This window comes from Lytechinus variegatus, chromosome 2, assembly GCF_018143015.1.
Source record: "Lytechinus variegatus isolate NC3 chromosome 2, Lvar_3.0, whole genome shotgun sequence".
Lineage (NCBI taxonomy): Eukaryota > Metazoa > Echinodermata > Echinoidea > Temnopleuroida > Toxopneustidae > Lytechinus > Lytechinus variegatus.
Genome location: NC_054741.1, coordinates 14,426,247 through 14,444,237, shown reverse-complemented (window position 1 = coordinate 14,444,237; position 17,991 = coordinate 14,426,247). Strand labels below are relative to the sequence as shown.

At 35.6% G+C, this 17,991-nt stretch overlaps 1 protein-coding gene across 1 annotated transcript in view; it reads left to right on the top strand.

The window, feature by feature from the left end:
• The first annotated feature begins 10,693 nt into the window (after window positions 1-10,693).
• Window positions 10,694-17,991, top strand: part of LOC121407396 — a 38,799-nt gene continuing 31,501 nt past the window's right edge. Inside the window, exons 1-3 of the mRNA XM_041598451.1 lie at window positions 10,694-10,931; window positions 15,803-16,001; window positions 17,687-17,755. Of these exons, the coding sequence (XP_041454385.1) occupies window positions 15,866-16,001; window positions 17,687-17,755 (205 nt within the window). The 5' untranslated portion in view covers window positions 10,694-10,931; window positions 15,803-15,865. The remainder of the gene's footprint in view (window positions 10,932-15,802; window positions 16,002-17,686; window positions 17,756-17,991) is intronic.

The following is a 17,991-nucleotide window of genomic DNA, read 5'->3' as shown; positions in this document are numbered from 1 at the left end:
GCTTAAAAAGAAGACCCCTGTCATCACGTCAGAAATGTTCTCCTAATGATATGTTATTGTTGCATTCTTTTCATATCAGTGATAACATCACGTCTCTGTAAGCCATAAAAAAAAATCCCCTGTCATCCTGTCAAAAATGGTCTCCCTATATTGTTGCATTCTTTTCATTTCAGGTAGGCCTATAGTGGTAGTTTCATATATCTGGGCCCCTTTGCATGAATATTTACCATGAAGGTAACTTTATCATCCAATGGTAACTTGCATGGAATCCTTGATGTTGATTGGCTGTTGATTAGTGTTAACACGATAGTTGCATTTTTCGACCAAAAGAGTCAGTTTTATGCAACGGAGTCCTGGGGGTGTTTCACAAAATTTATATTGAATAGAGTTGGAAGTAAATCCAAGTTGTGTGCCTTGTAAAGCGCAACACCGCATTGGTCAGATTTTGCTAAGAGGACTCGCACTTCTGCGTATTAATCAATGAGCTTGGGCGTTAAATATGAAATGCGCATCAGCATTTAAGCATGAATTTAAGTCACACTTAAAACTTTGTGAAGCATCCACCAGCTGAGTAAATCTAACTCGACCTGTCAGTAATGGTAGAAACAAGCGTCCATGCAACATGCACTAGCAGATAGTCTAATTAGATGTGATGTAAAAACATCACTAGCATTCATGTAGTTAGTCTCTTTAGACAGACTGCAGGCAATAGAATCACTGTAGACATACAATTGCTTAAGTAAATATTAATCAGAAGAGTGACTGTACCAGTGAGACTATTGTGATGTTCACAGGTCATAGAGATGATCATATTGGTATCTTGGTTCCCAAACTGATGCTAATCATCTCCTCTTGTTCTGTAACACCAAGGAAGGATTTCTTATCTAGGAATGTGCTCTTAATATCAAATCGGGCAATAATCAGTGGTATGAATATTAGTATAGTAGCTCGCTTTAGATATTCATCTTATAGCACTATCTATTAACTAGCTTAGAACCATATTGGCAAGAACGTTCTCTTAAGTTTGGAGGTAGGGGTGAGTTACTTCATTTCATGATTACTGTGTGTATTGTTGTGTTCAAAGTAAGATTCTCTGTATTGGATACATTAATGATCAACAAAATATAAGCTGCGTTAGTAGGTAGATAGCCAATGGCATATCCAGGAAAGTAAGCGACCACTCCATGAGCATTTGATGGTTGTGTATGGCTTCTATGATTATTCATCAGATTAATTTTCTCATCTTATATTTCTTATGTCGATTTTCTTTATCTTAATTTTTTTCATTTCCCTTCTTTTTGTTAATTGCCCACCCAAAAGTGCTGCCAAGGGTACATCCCCCTCCAAATCTAGAGAAACTGTGCCACTGGAAATAACTTCAAGCTGTTAATATCTCTCTTTGTCTGAGATTGTCCTTTTGCCTATTGATGATTAGAGTTGGGAAATTTCTTAAAGGATATAGGATTGTCAGTTGGTCAGTAGTCCAAAGGTTATATATCCACATCTTGAAGTTCTTTTTCTGAATGTGAGGGGGAAAAAGAGCTTATTGATCCTTGCTCCAAAAAGAAATATTTACTATTTACGAACCATCTCAAGTTTTAGGTTACTCTTCATCTAGACTTGGCTTAACTCATTGTTTTAGATATCATTTTGTTTGAGGGGACGTGGACTTTAAGGTCGAGTTCACCCCAGAAAAATGTTGATTTGATTCAATATAAAAAAAACAAATTAAACGTAATGCTTCAAAATAGTGAGTGAGTGATGTCGTTGGTCCCCTCATTTTCACCCCAACCAGGATGTGCATATATAACTCTTGTGAAATTAAGCGAAACTTGAAAATGTCATAACTTTCTTATTTTACATCCGATTTTGATGAAATTTTTAGTGTTATGCTTGTTGGGTTTTTCTATTGTTATTCAAATCAACTTTCCTTTGGGATGGACTTGTCCTTTAAAGACAGATAGATGAAAACTCATGTCATTAAGGTGGTATTCATATTACTTCAATGAAGCACTTTGAATCAAGATACTAGGATCCTGTTTCATAAAGAGTTATTATAATAACAAACAATTTCTAGAAGAAATTTACAATCAGCCAATCAGATTGGAGGATTTCAGTAGATTTTAACTGTTATTGCATATTTCCATTTTATGAAGCTGTTTGGAAATGTGTTACCTCCCCCCTCCCATTTCTTTCTCTCTCTCTCTCTCTTTCATTCTTCTCTTTTATTTTTTCTCTTTGTACATCTCCCCCTCTCTTCCCTCTTGCAATTATCCCCATCTATCTATCTTTCCCTCTCTCTCTTTCTCTGAAATATCAATTAATATAATAATCGTATGAATCTATATTGGCAGATTTCCAAACCTAAAACTGTTATGTAACCTAGTAACAAAGATGTAAATACTTCAGGAGCAGATTTTGCATCGGTTGATATCCAGTAGTAAGAAGAGGTATAAGCCCCTGAAAGTATGTGCCCAATACATATAGCTTTAATTGGTAGTGTTTTTATGTTGTATATGGCTGTATTTCTTTTGTATTATCTATTATTGTCCAGTTGTATAATTGTAAATATCAAAGAGATATATATATATATACTGTATACATATACACACAAATGATTGACGCCATGTTTAAACATGCTAGTAATTTTCATATTCCCAACTCCATGAGTATTATAATATGACTTTGGTCAATAGTAGCATGCATAGTGCAATTCAATATGTTGCTTGTGAAGCATGCAGAAAGGTTTGAAATATGTGATATTTTGAGAATCAGCTCTTTCAATAATTGTTCATCGATGTTCATTGTATTCCATTAGTTTTTTGAAAAAGCGCCTAAATGCTGTTGTCTTTATACAGCATAAAAGGTCTTGGCATAAGGCTGAAGTCTCCATAATTAGTTGTTCCAAAAATGCTCTGAGGAAACAAACATTGGCTTGCCCCTCCAATCCTTTTTGTGATCGGGGCCCTGTCCCACTAAGAGCTGCAATAGATTGAAATCAAATTATGATCAGTCAAAATTTTGTATCTGTCAACTGCACAATTTGACATTAAGCAAACTTGGATTAAGTTTGATTTGTGAAATGAATCTTTCACAACTCAATGTAAGACTGTACCTTGATCAGAAAAAAATGATCAGAGGGGGAAGCCAAGAACTTTCCAGTACCAAAGGCCTTGAACTTCATTTACTGCTGGATTCTTAGCTGATTATACCATTGAGTAATGCTTTGGGCACAGATCCACTTCAACCAAGATATGTCACATATAGTTATTTACTGGTTTTTATAAAATTCTGCATGGTTTCAATAGCATGAATGGTACATCGCAATATGGCCGCCATTTTACGCTTTGAACTGATTACATTCATTGCTTTTGTTACTGACAAAGGACAGTATCAACAATATGACAAATACAGACCAATGATACACCAAAATACATGTATAATGAGAAAATTGGTCCGAAATGATTGCTTAAAAAATTAAGGGATATCATGTTCATGTTTAACTTGGTTTTGGGTATTCTTTCATGCTTCAATGCAAAATAAATCAAACTGTGGATTTGGCTTTCAATTCCCATGTTGTTCAATACCAGACTTATTGGTGATTAATGACACAATTCTTAGGACAGAATTGGGATTTATTTGCTATAATTGGTCAACAGCAATTATGATTGTCTTAGATCAGTGATTCACTCCAAAACTTTATCATCCAGTTTATATTTTTTATGATTAAAGCAGAACTTTCATCAAGAGATAAATGGTATATTCCAGTGATTATTTTATTGCCTGGCAGATTTGTCAATCTCATTTTATGCTTCAAGTGAATTGATTAAAAAAGTTTTCATCAGAAATCTCTTTTCACGATATACACTGAATTATGCGTGCATCTGTGATTGTATAGATTGTTTCTAGTTAATTAGCCCCCCTTTTTCCAATTATTTAACTGGTATATCTTGCAGGGTTAATATCTTATATTCACACAGAGCCCACTATTACTGTGGAGAGTGAGGGGGAGATTGGGAGTGTTGGATGTGGAGAGAAATGGAGAAAGGGGAGGAATTGACTGGTGGGTAGAAAGCAGACTTGGAAGAGAGATAGAGAGAGGGAGAAGAGAGATAACGGGTGGCAAACTGATGGCTTAGATAATGCTTGCAGGTTTGCAGTTATAGGATTGTATAGTTCACGAACAAATCACTATCAGCAGACAATACATTCTATATTATTCTTTGGTCATGAAGCACATTTTTAGCAGTAGCCTAATGATCCAAACATTTTGAGAGACATGCCGCATGAGACATCTTTTCTATTAAAAAAATAAAAGCTGCGAGCGAGCAAAACAAGCCAAAAACTTTATTTTTAAAATACCAAAGATTTGATATAATATTCAGAAAATAGTATCATATTTTACCCTTTTTCTTTTCCAATTGTTCTTGGGTTTTTTTTCTCAGTTTAGAAAATTTAAGGGGTCCACGCCCCCCCCCCCATCTCTACCCCAGTAATGTTTAGGATGGGTTGGTGCGATGGGACTGTGGGAGATGGATTGTCCCAAAGTTTCAAACGAATTCCATATTTATCATGGCCGAGATTAAATGCTGTATATGAAGATCACGCAACCGTGAATATTGTTTTGTCATGAACTGGCTCGTGGTGTGTTTGTGTGGCGTAGCTGTATGATTTATGGTGTGTTGCTAATCCATGGTAAGTCAATTTTCATTATCATATTTCGTTTATTCTCTTGGAATGATTTGATTTCATTTGATTTTAGACGAGCTGAAGAATCGTCTCATATCTGACGTGAAACTTTACTCTATAAAAGTCAGTCCAGTACCCGTTGCCATAGAAAAAAAATCTCTGCCGATTTTTTGCCAGAGTTTTTTTTTATGTATAAGTTTCGATGGCACGATTTTGTTTGCCGGGGTTTTTTATGGCGAAAGTTTTATTCAACGGGTCGTCCCAGGTGAATAGATTCATTTTTCGACCACTGGTATCTTTTTAGTCTTTATTGTGTTAGGAAGTAGGCCTATCCTTTTTACAAAGAAAGAGATCATCAATTTTTTTATTGAACGGTCTGTGTGTGTATACATGCAATTCCATATAACATCTGCAGTATTATATCTGGTGAAATACCTCGAAAAAATAGTACAAGTTTGACTCAAATGATATGTGCACTGTGGTTATTATTTCGCCTATTTCTTAGTTCGGGTGTCAAAGGATCTGAAGTATAAATAGACCTACGTTCATTGGAATTGAATTCAAACGTGTATCGATTCATTTACCAGTGTAGATAAATTAGTTATTAATTGGTTTTACGTCTGTAATAATGGGTATTTCAGCATATTAAAACAACTTCATCTACAATTCACATTCTATTGAAATACACTTGATAAGAAATAAAGCATGCAATGATTTTTCACGACTATTTTTATTTGCACAATTCCATTATAGTTTATTGCCTAACACTGACTACAATTATGTCGATTATTAGCTTATCATTTCATCCATGCAATGCAACTGTATACAGTATGCACGCCTCGCTTAATCTGGTTTCGTGTCATAATTTCAAAAGATTGCAAATTATATCAAAACACTCATTTTTATTATTTAGTATATACATATTTCTGAACGCTTCTCATGAAGAAAAGTTTGTGTTTCGTGTTTTATTTTCTTATTCTCTTTTCTTTTTGACGGTTGCCAACAGATACACAGGAATTTGAAATGAATCTAAATCGACTATAAATTTCAGATTTTATCTTCAGATCTCAGAAGGATCGTTTGATTTGAGATTAAGACAACATAAAGAAAACAAAAACAACCTAGCTAATCGTTAATATGCCCGTGTGATCTTTGTTTAAAATTTACTAGCATTTTTTTGGTTTTGTGCGATTTATTTTTAAGGCAAACGGCATTGTACATTCTACCATATAGTGATCATAGCATATTCATTAGCTATCATGTTATAAGCATTATAGAAAAAAACATATGAGCCTGTGGTTTCCATTGATGGTGAAATATCCGGCAAATGTTATTGCACAATGGCGAATTGCAACAGAGTAAGTCATTAATGTTAGTCCAATGTTCTTTGTCTTCACCTCGTAATGATTAAGGTCTATGATTATAGTGCGCCCTGTACCCGATATCCGGCATTGTAATGCCATAAAAAGAGAAGAAATAATAATTGATTTTGTTCAGAAGAGAGGAGTATATGAGGGAGAATGATAGTACATACACTGTAAAAACTGTGGTGTTAAAACTGACACCAATTGGTGTTAACAGAGGACCACACCCTGAGGTGTTAAAATAACACCCTAGAGATTGAACATAACACCAAAGAGTGTAAATGTTACAACCATAGGTGTTGTAATAACACCTATAAGTGTAAAACTAACACCACAAATTTAACACCGGTGTAAAATAACTGATGTGGTCCTCTATGTACACCGGTTAACACCACAGTTTTGCTGTGTAAATACAATAAAAAAAAATGATGAGAGAATAAGACGCACTGGGGGGCAGAGACATAATGGAGACAGGTTCTTAGAGAGTGAGAGACATAGATAGAGAGACAGGCAGACTGATAAAGACAGAAAGAAACAGAGACAGATAGATATAGACGGAGATGGGGGGAAGGAGGAACTTTTGGCCCCAAATGCCCAAATATCATAAATATATAGGAATCGGCGCATACTTTCGTAATTCCGAAGGTTCGTTAGTCCGAAAACAAAATGAGGTTCGTTAATCCGAAAACGAAACGAGGTTCGTAATTCCGAAGGTTCGTTAGTCCGAAAACGTAATGATTAACGAACCTTATTTCGTTTTCGGACTAACGAACCTTATTTCGTTTTCGGATTAACGAACCTTCGGAACAACGAACCTTACTTCGTTTTCAGACTAACGAACCTTCGGAACATCGAACCTTATTTCGTATTCGGATTATCGAACCTTCGGAATAATGCCACTAATGCTTGGATTATCTAACCCTTTTACGTTTTCGGATTTACGAACTTCGAGGTATAGGCAATTTACGTGTTTCGGAATTACGAAGTGTAACCGGAATCGGAGTGTAATGGGCAAAATGAATTATTCTGATCATACCACCAGTCAATGTCCAATTTCCCATCCACAAGAAAATATATATGCATAAAAAGAAATATTTCAATTACGAATCATCTATTCAAACGTGAAATAAACTTCCTAGAATCAAATCCCTCTGAAATAAAAACTTGAACTAGCCATGTTTATTTCAAAAGTGAAAACCCGTGAATGTGTTGGCCTAGTTTATTCTGTATATATACCACAGTGGACAGGTCAAAGGTCAAATTAGTAAAATTAGTAAAAATTGTTGTCATGAAATATATGATTAAGAAACGAAATTAGTAACAGAGAATTATGTTCCCTTTTTATTCAAGAATATGAATAATTTAAGCTAGTTTAAAGATCTCAAGCTCGTAAAAATTAAACCCAAGTTATTTCTTTATAGGTATAAATATAATCTATTTACCGGCTAAAAATGAAATAGCAAGGTATGTTTTTTTTATTCATTTACACTTGACTCTTACCGAATGTACATGTAGTATATTGCAGAAGAAATGTAAATTATTTAGTTTATTCCAGGTTACACAGTACTCATAAATAATTTTTTTTTAAATCGGGTCCCCCTTTCCAGTATGAGCTTAGTTTATGTTTTTTCTTACTTTCTGTAGTATATTTCTTGATATTTCTTTCAGTGAAATGGATGGACTATTTCAATTAATCTATAAATTTTATGTGTATGTTTATGTATCACCTACTTTACTATACCTTGAAGTTAGCTGTGAGTTTATGTTTGTATAAGTATTTCACTGCTGTTTGTCACTGGAAGAATTAATAAAAGGCTACATAATAACAAAACATAAAATGGACCAGAACATTCGTACATTTACAACTTTCACAAAGCATCGGCTCAACTTTATTACCCAATCATTCTTGAAATTAGGGGGGGTATAAAGGTCGGGTAACCCGAAGCCTCGACTCGACTCGATAATCGATGCGCGGCTCCCGATGTGATGGAACAATAATTGCCGGGCAAGAGCACGCACGGGCCAGAGCTTGTGTTCCTCCGGTTGTGAAGTTTGCTTCAATTTTATTTGTATGTATTTGTCTCAATTCCAAAATCCTAATTATAACGTTATTATATGCACGGTCCACAGTCGATCTCCAATCGAGTAAAACCAACAGTTATTCCCATCAATCACAATCTATGACTGCATGATTCATATCAGCTCCATCCTTCACGAGAACGTCCCCCTGACTTTGGTAACTGCAGGCAACTAATTGACAATGACAAGGTATGCAAAACTTGAATCATCCCCGTTAGACACGGCTCATCTTTCACTGAGCATTCAACGCCACAAGGTCCCGTTTTTAAAGACTTGTTATAATAACGAATGCTCGATTTCTATTATCAGCCAATCAGACTGAAGGATTTCAGTAGCTTTTAACTATTCTTGGAAATTTGTTATGATAACAAGTTTTATGTAACGGAACCCTGGCCTATCAAAGAAACAAATATGAAGTCGTTGTAAGATGATTGAACAATGTAAATACTTTTGACTACTTTTACGGCAAAATAGGGAATCTCTTGTCCCTATCAGTTTCCCTGCAATGTTACCGTTGTTTTATAGTGAATTCAAAAGAAGGGTATTATTACAATTTTGAACTTGATTCGCAAACAATAATGTTTCCTCTTACGAGGAAACATATACTCAACAACAGATATATTATAATTTAGATATACGCCTTATTACCATGGGGCACGAGATAAAAAGTTTTTAATTTTTTTTATGAAGATTATCGTCAACTGGAATATAATGACAAGTAGTCATAAGATACGTGTCTTTTTGACGAGAAATTATCATTTTTAATACAAACCATATCAAGTGTTGTGGTGCTTTTTGTTGATCGAGGAATATAATATATTTGAACAGATTATTATTTGACTGTATTTTGTTAACATAATGACATGACATATCCTTGTTCTGTTGATAGTGATACAGTAATTAGACAAGACAAGGAATTCGATGCATCCATTACAGGCTTTGGGGTTGGGTTTTGTAGTCGTTCTTACCTTTGATGGTATTACAAAAAGGTCAGATCCATCAGTATCCAATATCAGAGTTTACAGTAAAGCCAATGTTTTGAATTTGTTTTATTTCATGTAAATTCCATTTCATATTAACATTGATTCATCCCAGTAGCGTACAGATGGGGGATTGAGGGCGCTTGCCCCCCCCCCCAAAAAAAAAGAATCACGACCAAGAAAAAAAAAGAGAACAAGAAAAAGAGAAGGGTGTAATAGAATACTACTTTGTACATATTAAGTCAAAATCAATCACAAAATTTGATTTTTCAAAATGTTGAAATTTTTACTCGCTCGTTTTGTTTTCTCGCAGATTTGTTAAAATAAATTTTGCCTGATACGCCATATCTGGCCCCTCAAAACTTTTGGCTCATGACGCAACTGCTTCCATCGTGTCCATTTCACATTTTTGTCATGGAATCTCGATTTTACATTATACAGGCGTAGGCTTTTTCCGCTATATACATTTTAATGTATAAAAAGCAAAAGCTTTAAAGCTTTAGCTTTTATTGATTTACGCCTTCTTTTATTAATATAATTTGTATAATATTTATCTTTATAACAGATTAATTTTGTATGTTTACAAAAATATGAAATGAGAGCAGTGGCGTGAAAGAGCCATGATTTTGGCGGGGCCAGAGTTCCATGTGACATTTGCTCCGGTGACAATTGCTCCGATGGAGAATCTGCCAAAATTAAGCCAAACATAAAACCTAACCTCCAAAACTAAATAAACCCTTATCCTTATCTTTGCATTATTCTGAAACAAATTTCAGTTTCTATGAGGAATTATCACAGGAGCATGTCGATCGTGTCATCAAAATGGAACACAGCTAGGAGCCGAGCGACAGCTCGAAATACATTGCAGTTTTATAACAGAATGCAAATTAGGCAAACTTATATACTTGGCAGTAAGACAAATCCACACATTAACAGGAGTAGGTCTGTTAATCACTTGATGAATAAAAATGAATTTTCTATCTTGTAAAGTGGAAGGATGATTGTACAGGTCATCCCCTAGTATCCCAAATGGATCCGCCGGTGATACGCATATATAACTGTCTTGTCATGAAACTTACGCAATAGACGGTGTATCAGTTACAATGTAAGGGTCGTTCTGGCGCCCCCTGACTCCTATAAACTGAGCAGTAACTGAGGCCCCAAAGTGCAAAATAAGTGGAGCAGAATGACCTATATAGCTTGGCTCTAGAACTCGTGTATTTCCGATTGCTATTGATGATCCCACCTCACATGCAGTCAAAATACAAAACCAATGTATTACCAAAAGGTTAATTTAACAGAAATTAAGGGATACCATTTTTTTTAACCAGAAAACGTCTTCTCACATTATGTTACATATACCTGCTGAGAGCTTGGAGATCATTCTTTTTGTCCGAGACCTGGGTTTTGAGATGGCGGCGGGGGGGGGGGTCAGGGGCGATCGATGAATCTGCAGGAAGTAGTTGAGATTGGGTTAGTAATAATGAATTACAGGCCTAATGTAAAGGTTCCTGTCCCTCCGCTGTTATGCTTTGATCATTTAATCTCTGTCATTCTTCCGGCTACTATACACAATCATTATAACACCACCCTTGCTATCAAGCGTTGGCAAGGTGAGATTAATGTTATAGTTCCGCATTTTCATAAGGACGCGGAGAAGGGCTGTCAGATCTAGTCTCAGAGGTGGTCAGAGATTCACTGGGTTTGAGGCCCGCCGGTTTGAGGTGAATTTGAGCCCCCTTTTGGAGCAGCATTCTTTTTTAGCCGTACCTGATGGTTTGACTAGAATGCCGCAAACATAGAAGAGGCTGAAGTATTGGTGAGTTAAAAACGTATTTCTCATTCCAATCATTTTCAGTGTTTCTCTATAGGCCTATGGGACGAAAATAATGCAAGAGAATATGCTTGTGGGGTGGAAAGCAAGCGTTACTTTTTTTAAGAGGGAGGGGGTAGAGGTATATGAGGTCATGCGTTCCCGAATGTGCGTGCTCAAGAAATTGGAGTATGGTCTTAGATCGAGCAGTTTGCAGAAAGCAAAGTGTCCGAACTGCATCCTCCTGCATGACTGCATGTTTGAAAATCAAGTTTGATTTATTAATTGCAAATTTTCAATCTGTAACTGGCCCCTGGAGACAGGCCTCGGGTCTTATCATTTTTTTATTGGAAAGTGATCATAGTAACTGCTATTCGTACACTGCAAAAACTCCGGTGTTGATTTAACACCAGACCGGAATCTATATGTCCACCACATCAGAGAAGTATTGAAACAACACCTGTTTGGAATCAAACCGATGCTGTTTTAATGCTAATTGGTGTTGTATCTGGTGTTAGACCAAAAGGAAACTGGTGTTACACTTCTCTAGTGTGGACATATATAGATTCCGGGCTGGTGTTAAATCAACACCAGAGTTTTTGCAGTGTATGATCATCCCGGTATATATAACAACTTTAAGATCACTTGGACCCAAGCTTTACTTTTCATGTTTTATTATTAGGCCCTATTGGACATGAATATAAATATGGAATCATTATGTTGCATAAAATGAAATAGGTCTACTATCACCGGCAAATTAACTTATGAAATCGTTCATGATGCATAGCTGAACCCATTACTAGTAATTCAAAGTAGTTAGAAGGAAACTATAGCTTGTAGCCTTTTGCATGCATGTATATCCCTCATTCCCTGATTAAGTAAAGTTATCTTTTTTTTGGTCAACATTGTGATTTTTTATTACATGTAAAAGAACGCGGAAATTATCTGACATAGGCTGAGGCCTATCAAAAAGGAGCATCAAGACCATGAATTGTTGTGTGTTCAGAGTAGTCTTGTTGACTAGAACTGCGTGGAAAATCGGATTAAATATACGCTGATAATATTGGCCAATAAAGAAACAGAAGAAATAAAAATATATACTTACTGCTAAAATGTGATTATTTTTTGTCAAAAAATCTTACAAGCCAAAAAAAAGAGAGTATCAGATTTAAAGCGGTCATTATTTTTTACATATTTTTTTTTTTCAGATTCCCTATGAAAGGGGAAGGGGTTATCATAGTACTTCGCTCAAACACAACGACAACCCCCCCCCCCCTTGTGGGTGCTGAAATTGGACATGTACTTTTAGTTCTATATGAACAATTATAATGTTTGCAGCAATAGTATGCGCCAGGCTTTTCAACTTTGAATAGTAAAGTTCACTGATAGTCCAAACACATGATGTGCCTGCCTGTTTCATCGAGTCCATTCTGGGAACTTCATAGCTCAACAAGATTAAAGAACCCCATGGCTACATAAGGATATAATCAGTCACGTTATATGAGCCAAAATTGATGTTTTGATTCAGTTCTCTGACAACATAAAGCGAGCGAGCGAAGCAATGGAGGCGAGATCGAAAGTAGAAACCTACAAATTTCTATCCAGTGGTGCATGAAGATCATCAGGTCGTTTAATTTTAATCAAGAAATTTTAAAAAAGGAAAATAAGAAAGAGGAATCTGTTTGAATTAGTTCGGTCACTTCTTTTCTTCGCTTAAAATGTATGCCTCGATCTGTCTTCACATTTTTGCCCCCCCCCCCCCCGACACACCCAGGGAAAAATCCTGCATGATTATGACCAAACATAATTGGAGTGCAAAAAAGAGCAATCATGTCATATCCAGCCAAATGGCAAGATGGGACTTGAACTCCATGTTAGACAGCGTAAAATGAACAAAAGAACCTTGAACAAATTATTAGGATATCCTGCCTTTTTTGGTTTTATTTAAAACGAGTCATGGATGAAGAAATTGCATTGATGACTAAACAGCATAATTAGTATAGGTAGGTATCCCAGGTACGTGGTATTGTATCGTCAGCAAAACATTTCCGTGTATTTTATTACACTGTGAATATGAAACATTGGAGAATGTCCTGTTACTATGAGGGTGGGGCTATAGGGGTGCCGAGGCGTGTTTTATAATCATTATGGGGCATATGAAACGTACAACATAATATGTGTCGATTACAATTACAACGAAATTCAGTTTTCCAAAGGCAAAATACACAAAACAAATTTACAAACAACATATAAACAATGGCATAAAAATTTATGATCAGAAATTCAAATTGAAACACTGAAAAAATCGAAGTTAGCATTTTTTTTAATTAAACTTTGAGAATTTCATTAATGAAATTTTTATAACTATACATGTGTACTGGCTTTCACTTGTTTACAGATCATGACATTGAGGCCGTCGTCAACATTAAGCAGGTCGCTCATGACGAAGGTCTCCTGCGTTCTGAAATTCAGTTGAATAATATTTTTCATATACTTTTTTATATTCAGAAAGAGATTATAAATGATACGTGTGTCTAAAATGTATATATATGTAAAATCTATGTAATAATTGATTATGTTGTATTATGTTGAACATGTGAAACACAGAAATAAATTTCAAGCAAACAAAATTATGGGATACTGCATAACCCAATACAGTTATCATTATATACTCATATGGACTATAATTTCTTTGTGGTTTATTTTTCTTACGCGGGTGGGGCGGGTGGGGGTTCCAAAGTTTCCCCTCGTAGAATCTCGCCTCTAACTTTTGCTGTCTGTTCGATCTCTGTCACACTTTCATTTTTTCGTCGACAATAGTAATCGATGATATCACATTTCGTCATTCGCTTTTTGTTTTGTTTTGTTCATTATCGCTTTATAATTAAGCTGACATTTGTTGGTAAGCTTCTGTACACATTTTCTCGGAAAGTGTAATAGCAGTAAATTAAAAGTTCTTTGACCTTATCGTTTACAGCCACTACTTGCTATATTGCCACATGTTTAATTTATAGTATGTCACAACTTATATCATTATCGTGGTTAGACACGAATAAGCGTCTGTTTTGGGGGTGACACGACATTTTCTCATGCGACAATTGCTCCGGTCTCCCGGGGTGGGGGGGGGGGCACTTCCATTCACGAGTGGATACCACGCGCGACCATGGAGTCTCGAAAAGCACCCTAAACACGTAATTTCCATATTCTGAAAATGCACCCCTTAACAAGCTAGTATTGGCGTGTGAAACCCTACCCTTAACAAGTATAACGAAACTCGTGGCAAATATTCCCTGAAATGAACCCCTAAACAAGTACAGAAATGTTTTATTGTTGCGGGTCCTTCGGTCGTCGGCTTCACCTTCTTTGGTTTAGTACGACCCCACCTTCTACACCTCGCGCAAATAGGACTCTAAACACGTAGTGTTGGGGCAAAAAGGACATCCTTTATAAAACATTTTAATTTTGTTTTATCATCCCCGCAAATTCGACCCTAAACACGTAATTTCCCCTAGCGAAATAGTTACCATTTTTTCCTTATTTTTGTGTTTTTGACACCCTTATCACGTTACGTACGTAACGTGCCCTCTCGTGAAAAAGACATCCTTTTTACGTGTTTTTTGGTCGCGCATGGTATCCACTCGTCAATGCAAGTGACCCCCCGGGTCTGGTCTTAATATTTCAGAGGGCATAGTGTTAGAGTTTGGATTGTAATAGATTTTTTTTTGTTCAGAATCATAATTATAAAGATAATGATTAGGGTTTATTTGGTTATGGAGGTTGGATTTTATGTTTGGCTTATAACGTGCAGGTTTTCCATTGGAGCAATTGTCGCCGGAGCAAATGTCATGGAACCATTCTGGGGATTTATTCATAAATTCATGACACTACCAACAATGTAAATATTGTATGCATTATTTTTTTTTACCAATCAGTTTAATCAATATGTAAAGATTGTACTCAGCTGTGAAGTTAATTGGGATGTTTAAATTGACACAGTTTCAATGTCTAGACGACCATCCTGAGGTCATACATCCCGTGATAGAATGTAACACCGAAGAGAGTGTCAAACACCCATACGTGCTTAATTTTTAACATTGTTCATTAACACCGGAGTAGACTGGTGTGGTCTCCTCTGTACACAGGGTAACACCCAGTTTTTGCTGTATGTGTTTTGATTCATGAATAAAATGATAATTAAAAATATAAAATTTTTCGTCATCCTCATTATATACATACGGAGATGGAGGGATGGACCCAATGATCAAAGTCAACGGAAATCGATTGTACAACAGATCTAGAAACGATTAATTTGGATTTAATGTTTTTTATCATTTCATCTCAGATGTAAATGTAAAAGAGCCAATCCAATCCCTATTCACACTCCTCTCGGAGTGATTATAGGGACCAATCATTTTGGAGTGAACTGTATATCTTTACAGAGTGCATTATAGCTCCTTCCGGAGTGAACTTTCACTCCAAAAAGAGGTAAAATACACTGATTCAAATCTCGCTCTTAAAAGGACTGGTTTCGGATTAGGACCAGATTATTTTTATCTATTTTTTTATATAGGCATATACGTTAATCACCATGGTATATGAAGTATAAAATTGTATATGTATGAACACACGAATCTTTTCAATGGGTCAGCAATAAAATTACCTTTATTGGCGAATACATATTGGGGTACTTTGAATAAATATAACTAATATTCATTGCTTAGTAGTTCAATGTTTCGATTTACTTGTAAAAACTAATTTGTTTGAACTTTTTAAAGATTAAACCAGGTATAATATAATCTATAAAGACCACAATAAAATGAATTATGTAAGTTATATTGTTACAGATGAATTACAGACAATTTAATCCTTCTTTACAGAGTTTTATTGGAGCTACACACATCACAACATTACAGGCCTGTAATATCAAATAAAATATCACCATGGAAACAAACGAGAGTCAAACCAGTCACGGGTCAGATAAGGCCTTCATGAAGGTAGAGGCGCTTACTGCTCTCAAAATGGCGGGAAAGAACACCAAAATGATGAAAGCAGCCAAGCTTGCTAAGGCCAAACCAAGTAAGTATTAAGTTTTTATAGTAACGACTTCTATAATTATATAAACGGATTTTAAGCACTACACTGTAAAACCACTGAATAAAATTTTGAACACGATATCTAGCCCTTCACTTCAACAACTAATGATAATTAATATAAAAAACAAGTTCTTAAAAAAGTTTAAAGGTTAGAGTGACGGCCTTATACAACTTTTTTTTTCTGTGTAAGACATGTTAATCTTGGTGGTATTTTAATGACTAATTTTGGTTATCTTATCATTTTTTGTGGATAAAGGAGAGTAAAACCCTTGTATCAATCCAGTTTGTGTAAAACAGGGAGAAAATCAAAGAAACAAATCATTGGACGTTTGGGAAAAATGAATAAATAATGCGAAAACTATCAGCATTTCAATGTTTAGATCTCTAATGATTATGGACATCCTTCCACCATTGCTCATTGGCAAGCGACCAACATGACCAAGATAACTCCCCATACTTTTGTATAGATTTTTTTTTCCAATCGATAAGATTTTCGTTTCACTATAGAGATTCTTTAAATATGTAATGGACAATGAGTTTGTAATCTCACGAGAATGAGAGAGAGAGAGAGAAAAAAAAGACGTTTTGGGTCTATTTTCAGCCCAGCTTCGAAAGCTCCGCACAGTTGTACTCCTTATGTGACATCACAAATCTTGGAGGATCAACAACAACAACAAAAAAAAAAGCATTCGTGATCTTGACAGTCAAATACTCATAACTTTGTTTTGTATGTCAAATTCTTCTCAAAGTTTTGTTGATTTCATTCTATGATTTTTTTCTTCTTCTGTTTCTTGTATGCTAACTTGTTGCAGATGTTTTTAGTCTAGTAGGTATTTATATCACCTGGTTAGGACGAGGGGGGGGGTGAATTTATGATTATGCAAAGATTGAAGGATGCATAAATTTGGAAAGCTAAAGGATACATATGTTTATCTTGCATTGAAAGATTACGTGGAATTGATATTACCTTAATATTCGTGTTAGTTGTATTCTAGAGGAAATATACCCCGTGTGCATATGATTATATTATCATTCCCACATAATCAAAGGATTCCAAGCATTAAATCTATTCAATATTTAGTATTCGAAACAGAAAAACACCTGTCGCAGGCCCTACTTAGTGATCTTAATACATTCTTCATTGTAAATCATGCTTCATAATGAAAAAAAAAGAAAGGAAGACATATTAATATTCATACCGAGTGGCGGATACAGATTGGGCACATCCGGCCCGTGCCCCTCCCCCTTTGAGAGCCATACAAATATTTGTTAGGGGAATATGTCGTGCATACGCAAGTGAGGACCTTTTTTCTGCTTGTCAATTTTTTCCTGACATAAATCCTCATTAATAAGGAGTGAAGACCTTTCTCCCTTTTGGGAGGGGCTTGTTAAGTTTTATTCTGAAAATCCTGGATCCGCCCCTGTGTAGGCCTATATGATTGCAATAATAGTAGTAAATGAAAATGATGATTCCCAAGATGGATGATGAAACAGCGCAAATCACGCGGATAATGGTTATATGATCACTTTGTCTAACATGAATTTTCTGTTATCGACGACATTGATTATTATGATTCCTATGAATGATTATGCCATAAACCAAAACATTGTTGTTACTCCTTGGGAGAATTCTTGCTGCTTAACTTATGCCCCATTTATTTTTATTAGCTCCATCGATGGAAGTTAAACGAGTGGACCTGAAACTTCCCCCAAGACCAAAATCGTCTCCAGCAGTTGGTATGTCAAATGAATGAACTTAATGTTATTAAAGGACAAGTCCACCCCAACAAAAGCTGATTTGAATAGGAAAAGAAAAATTAGACAAGCATAACGCTGAAAATTTCATCAAAATCGGATGTAAAATAAGAAAGTTATAGCATTTTGAAGTTTCGCTTAATTTTTCAAAACAGTTATATGCACATCCTGTTCTGTATGCACATGAGGGAACCGATGACGTCACCCAGTCACTATTT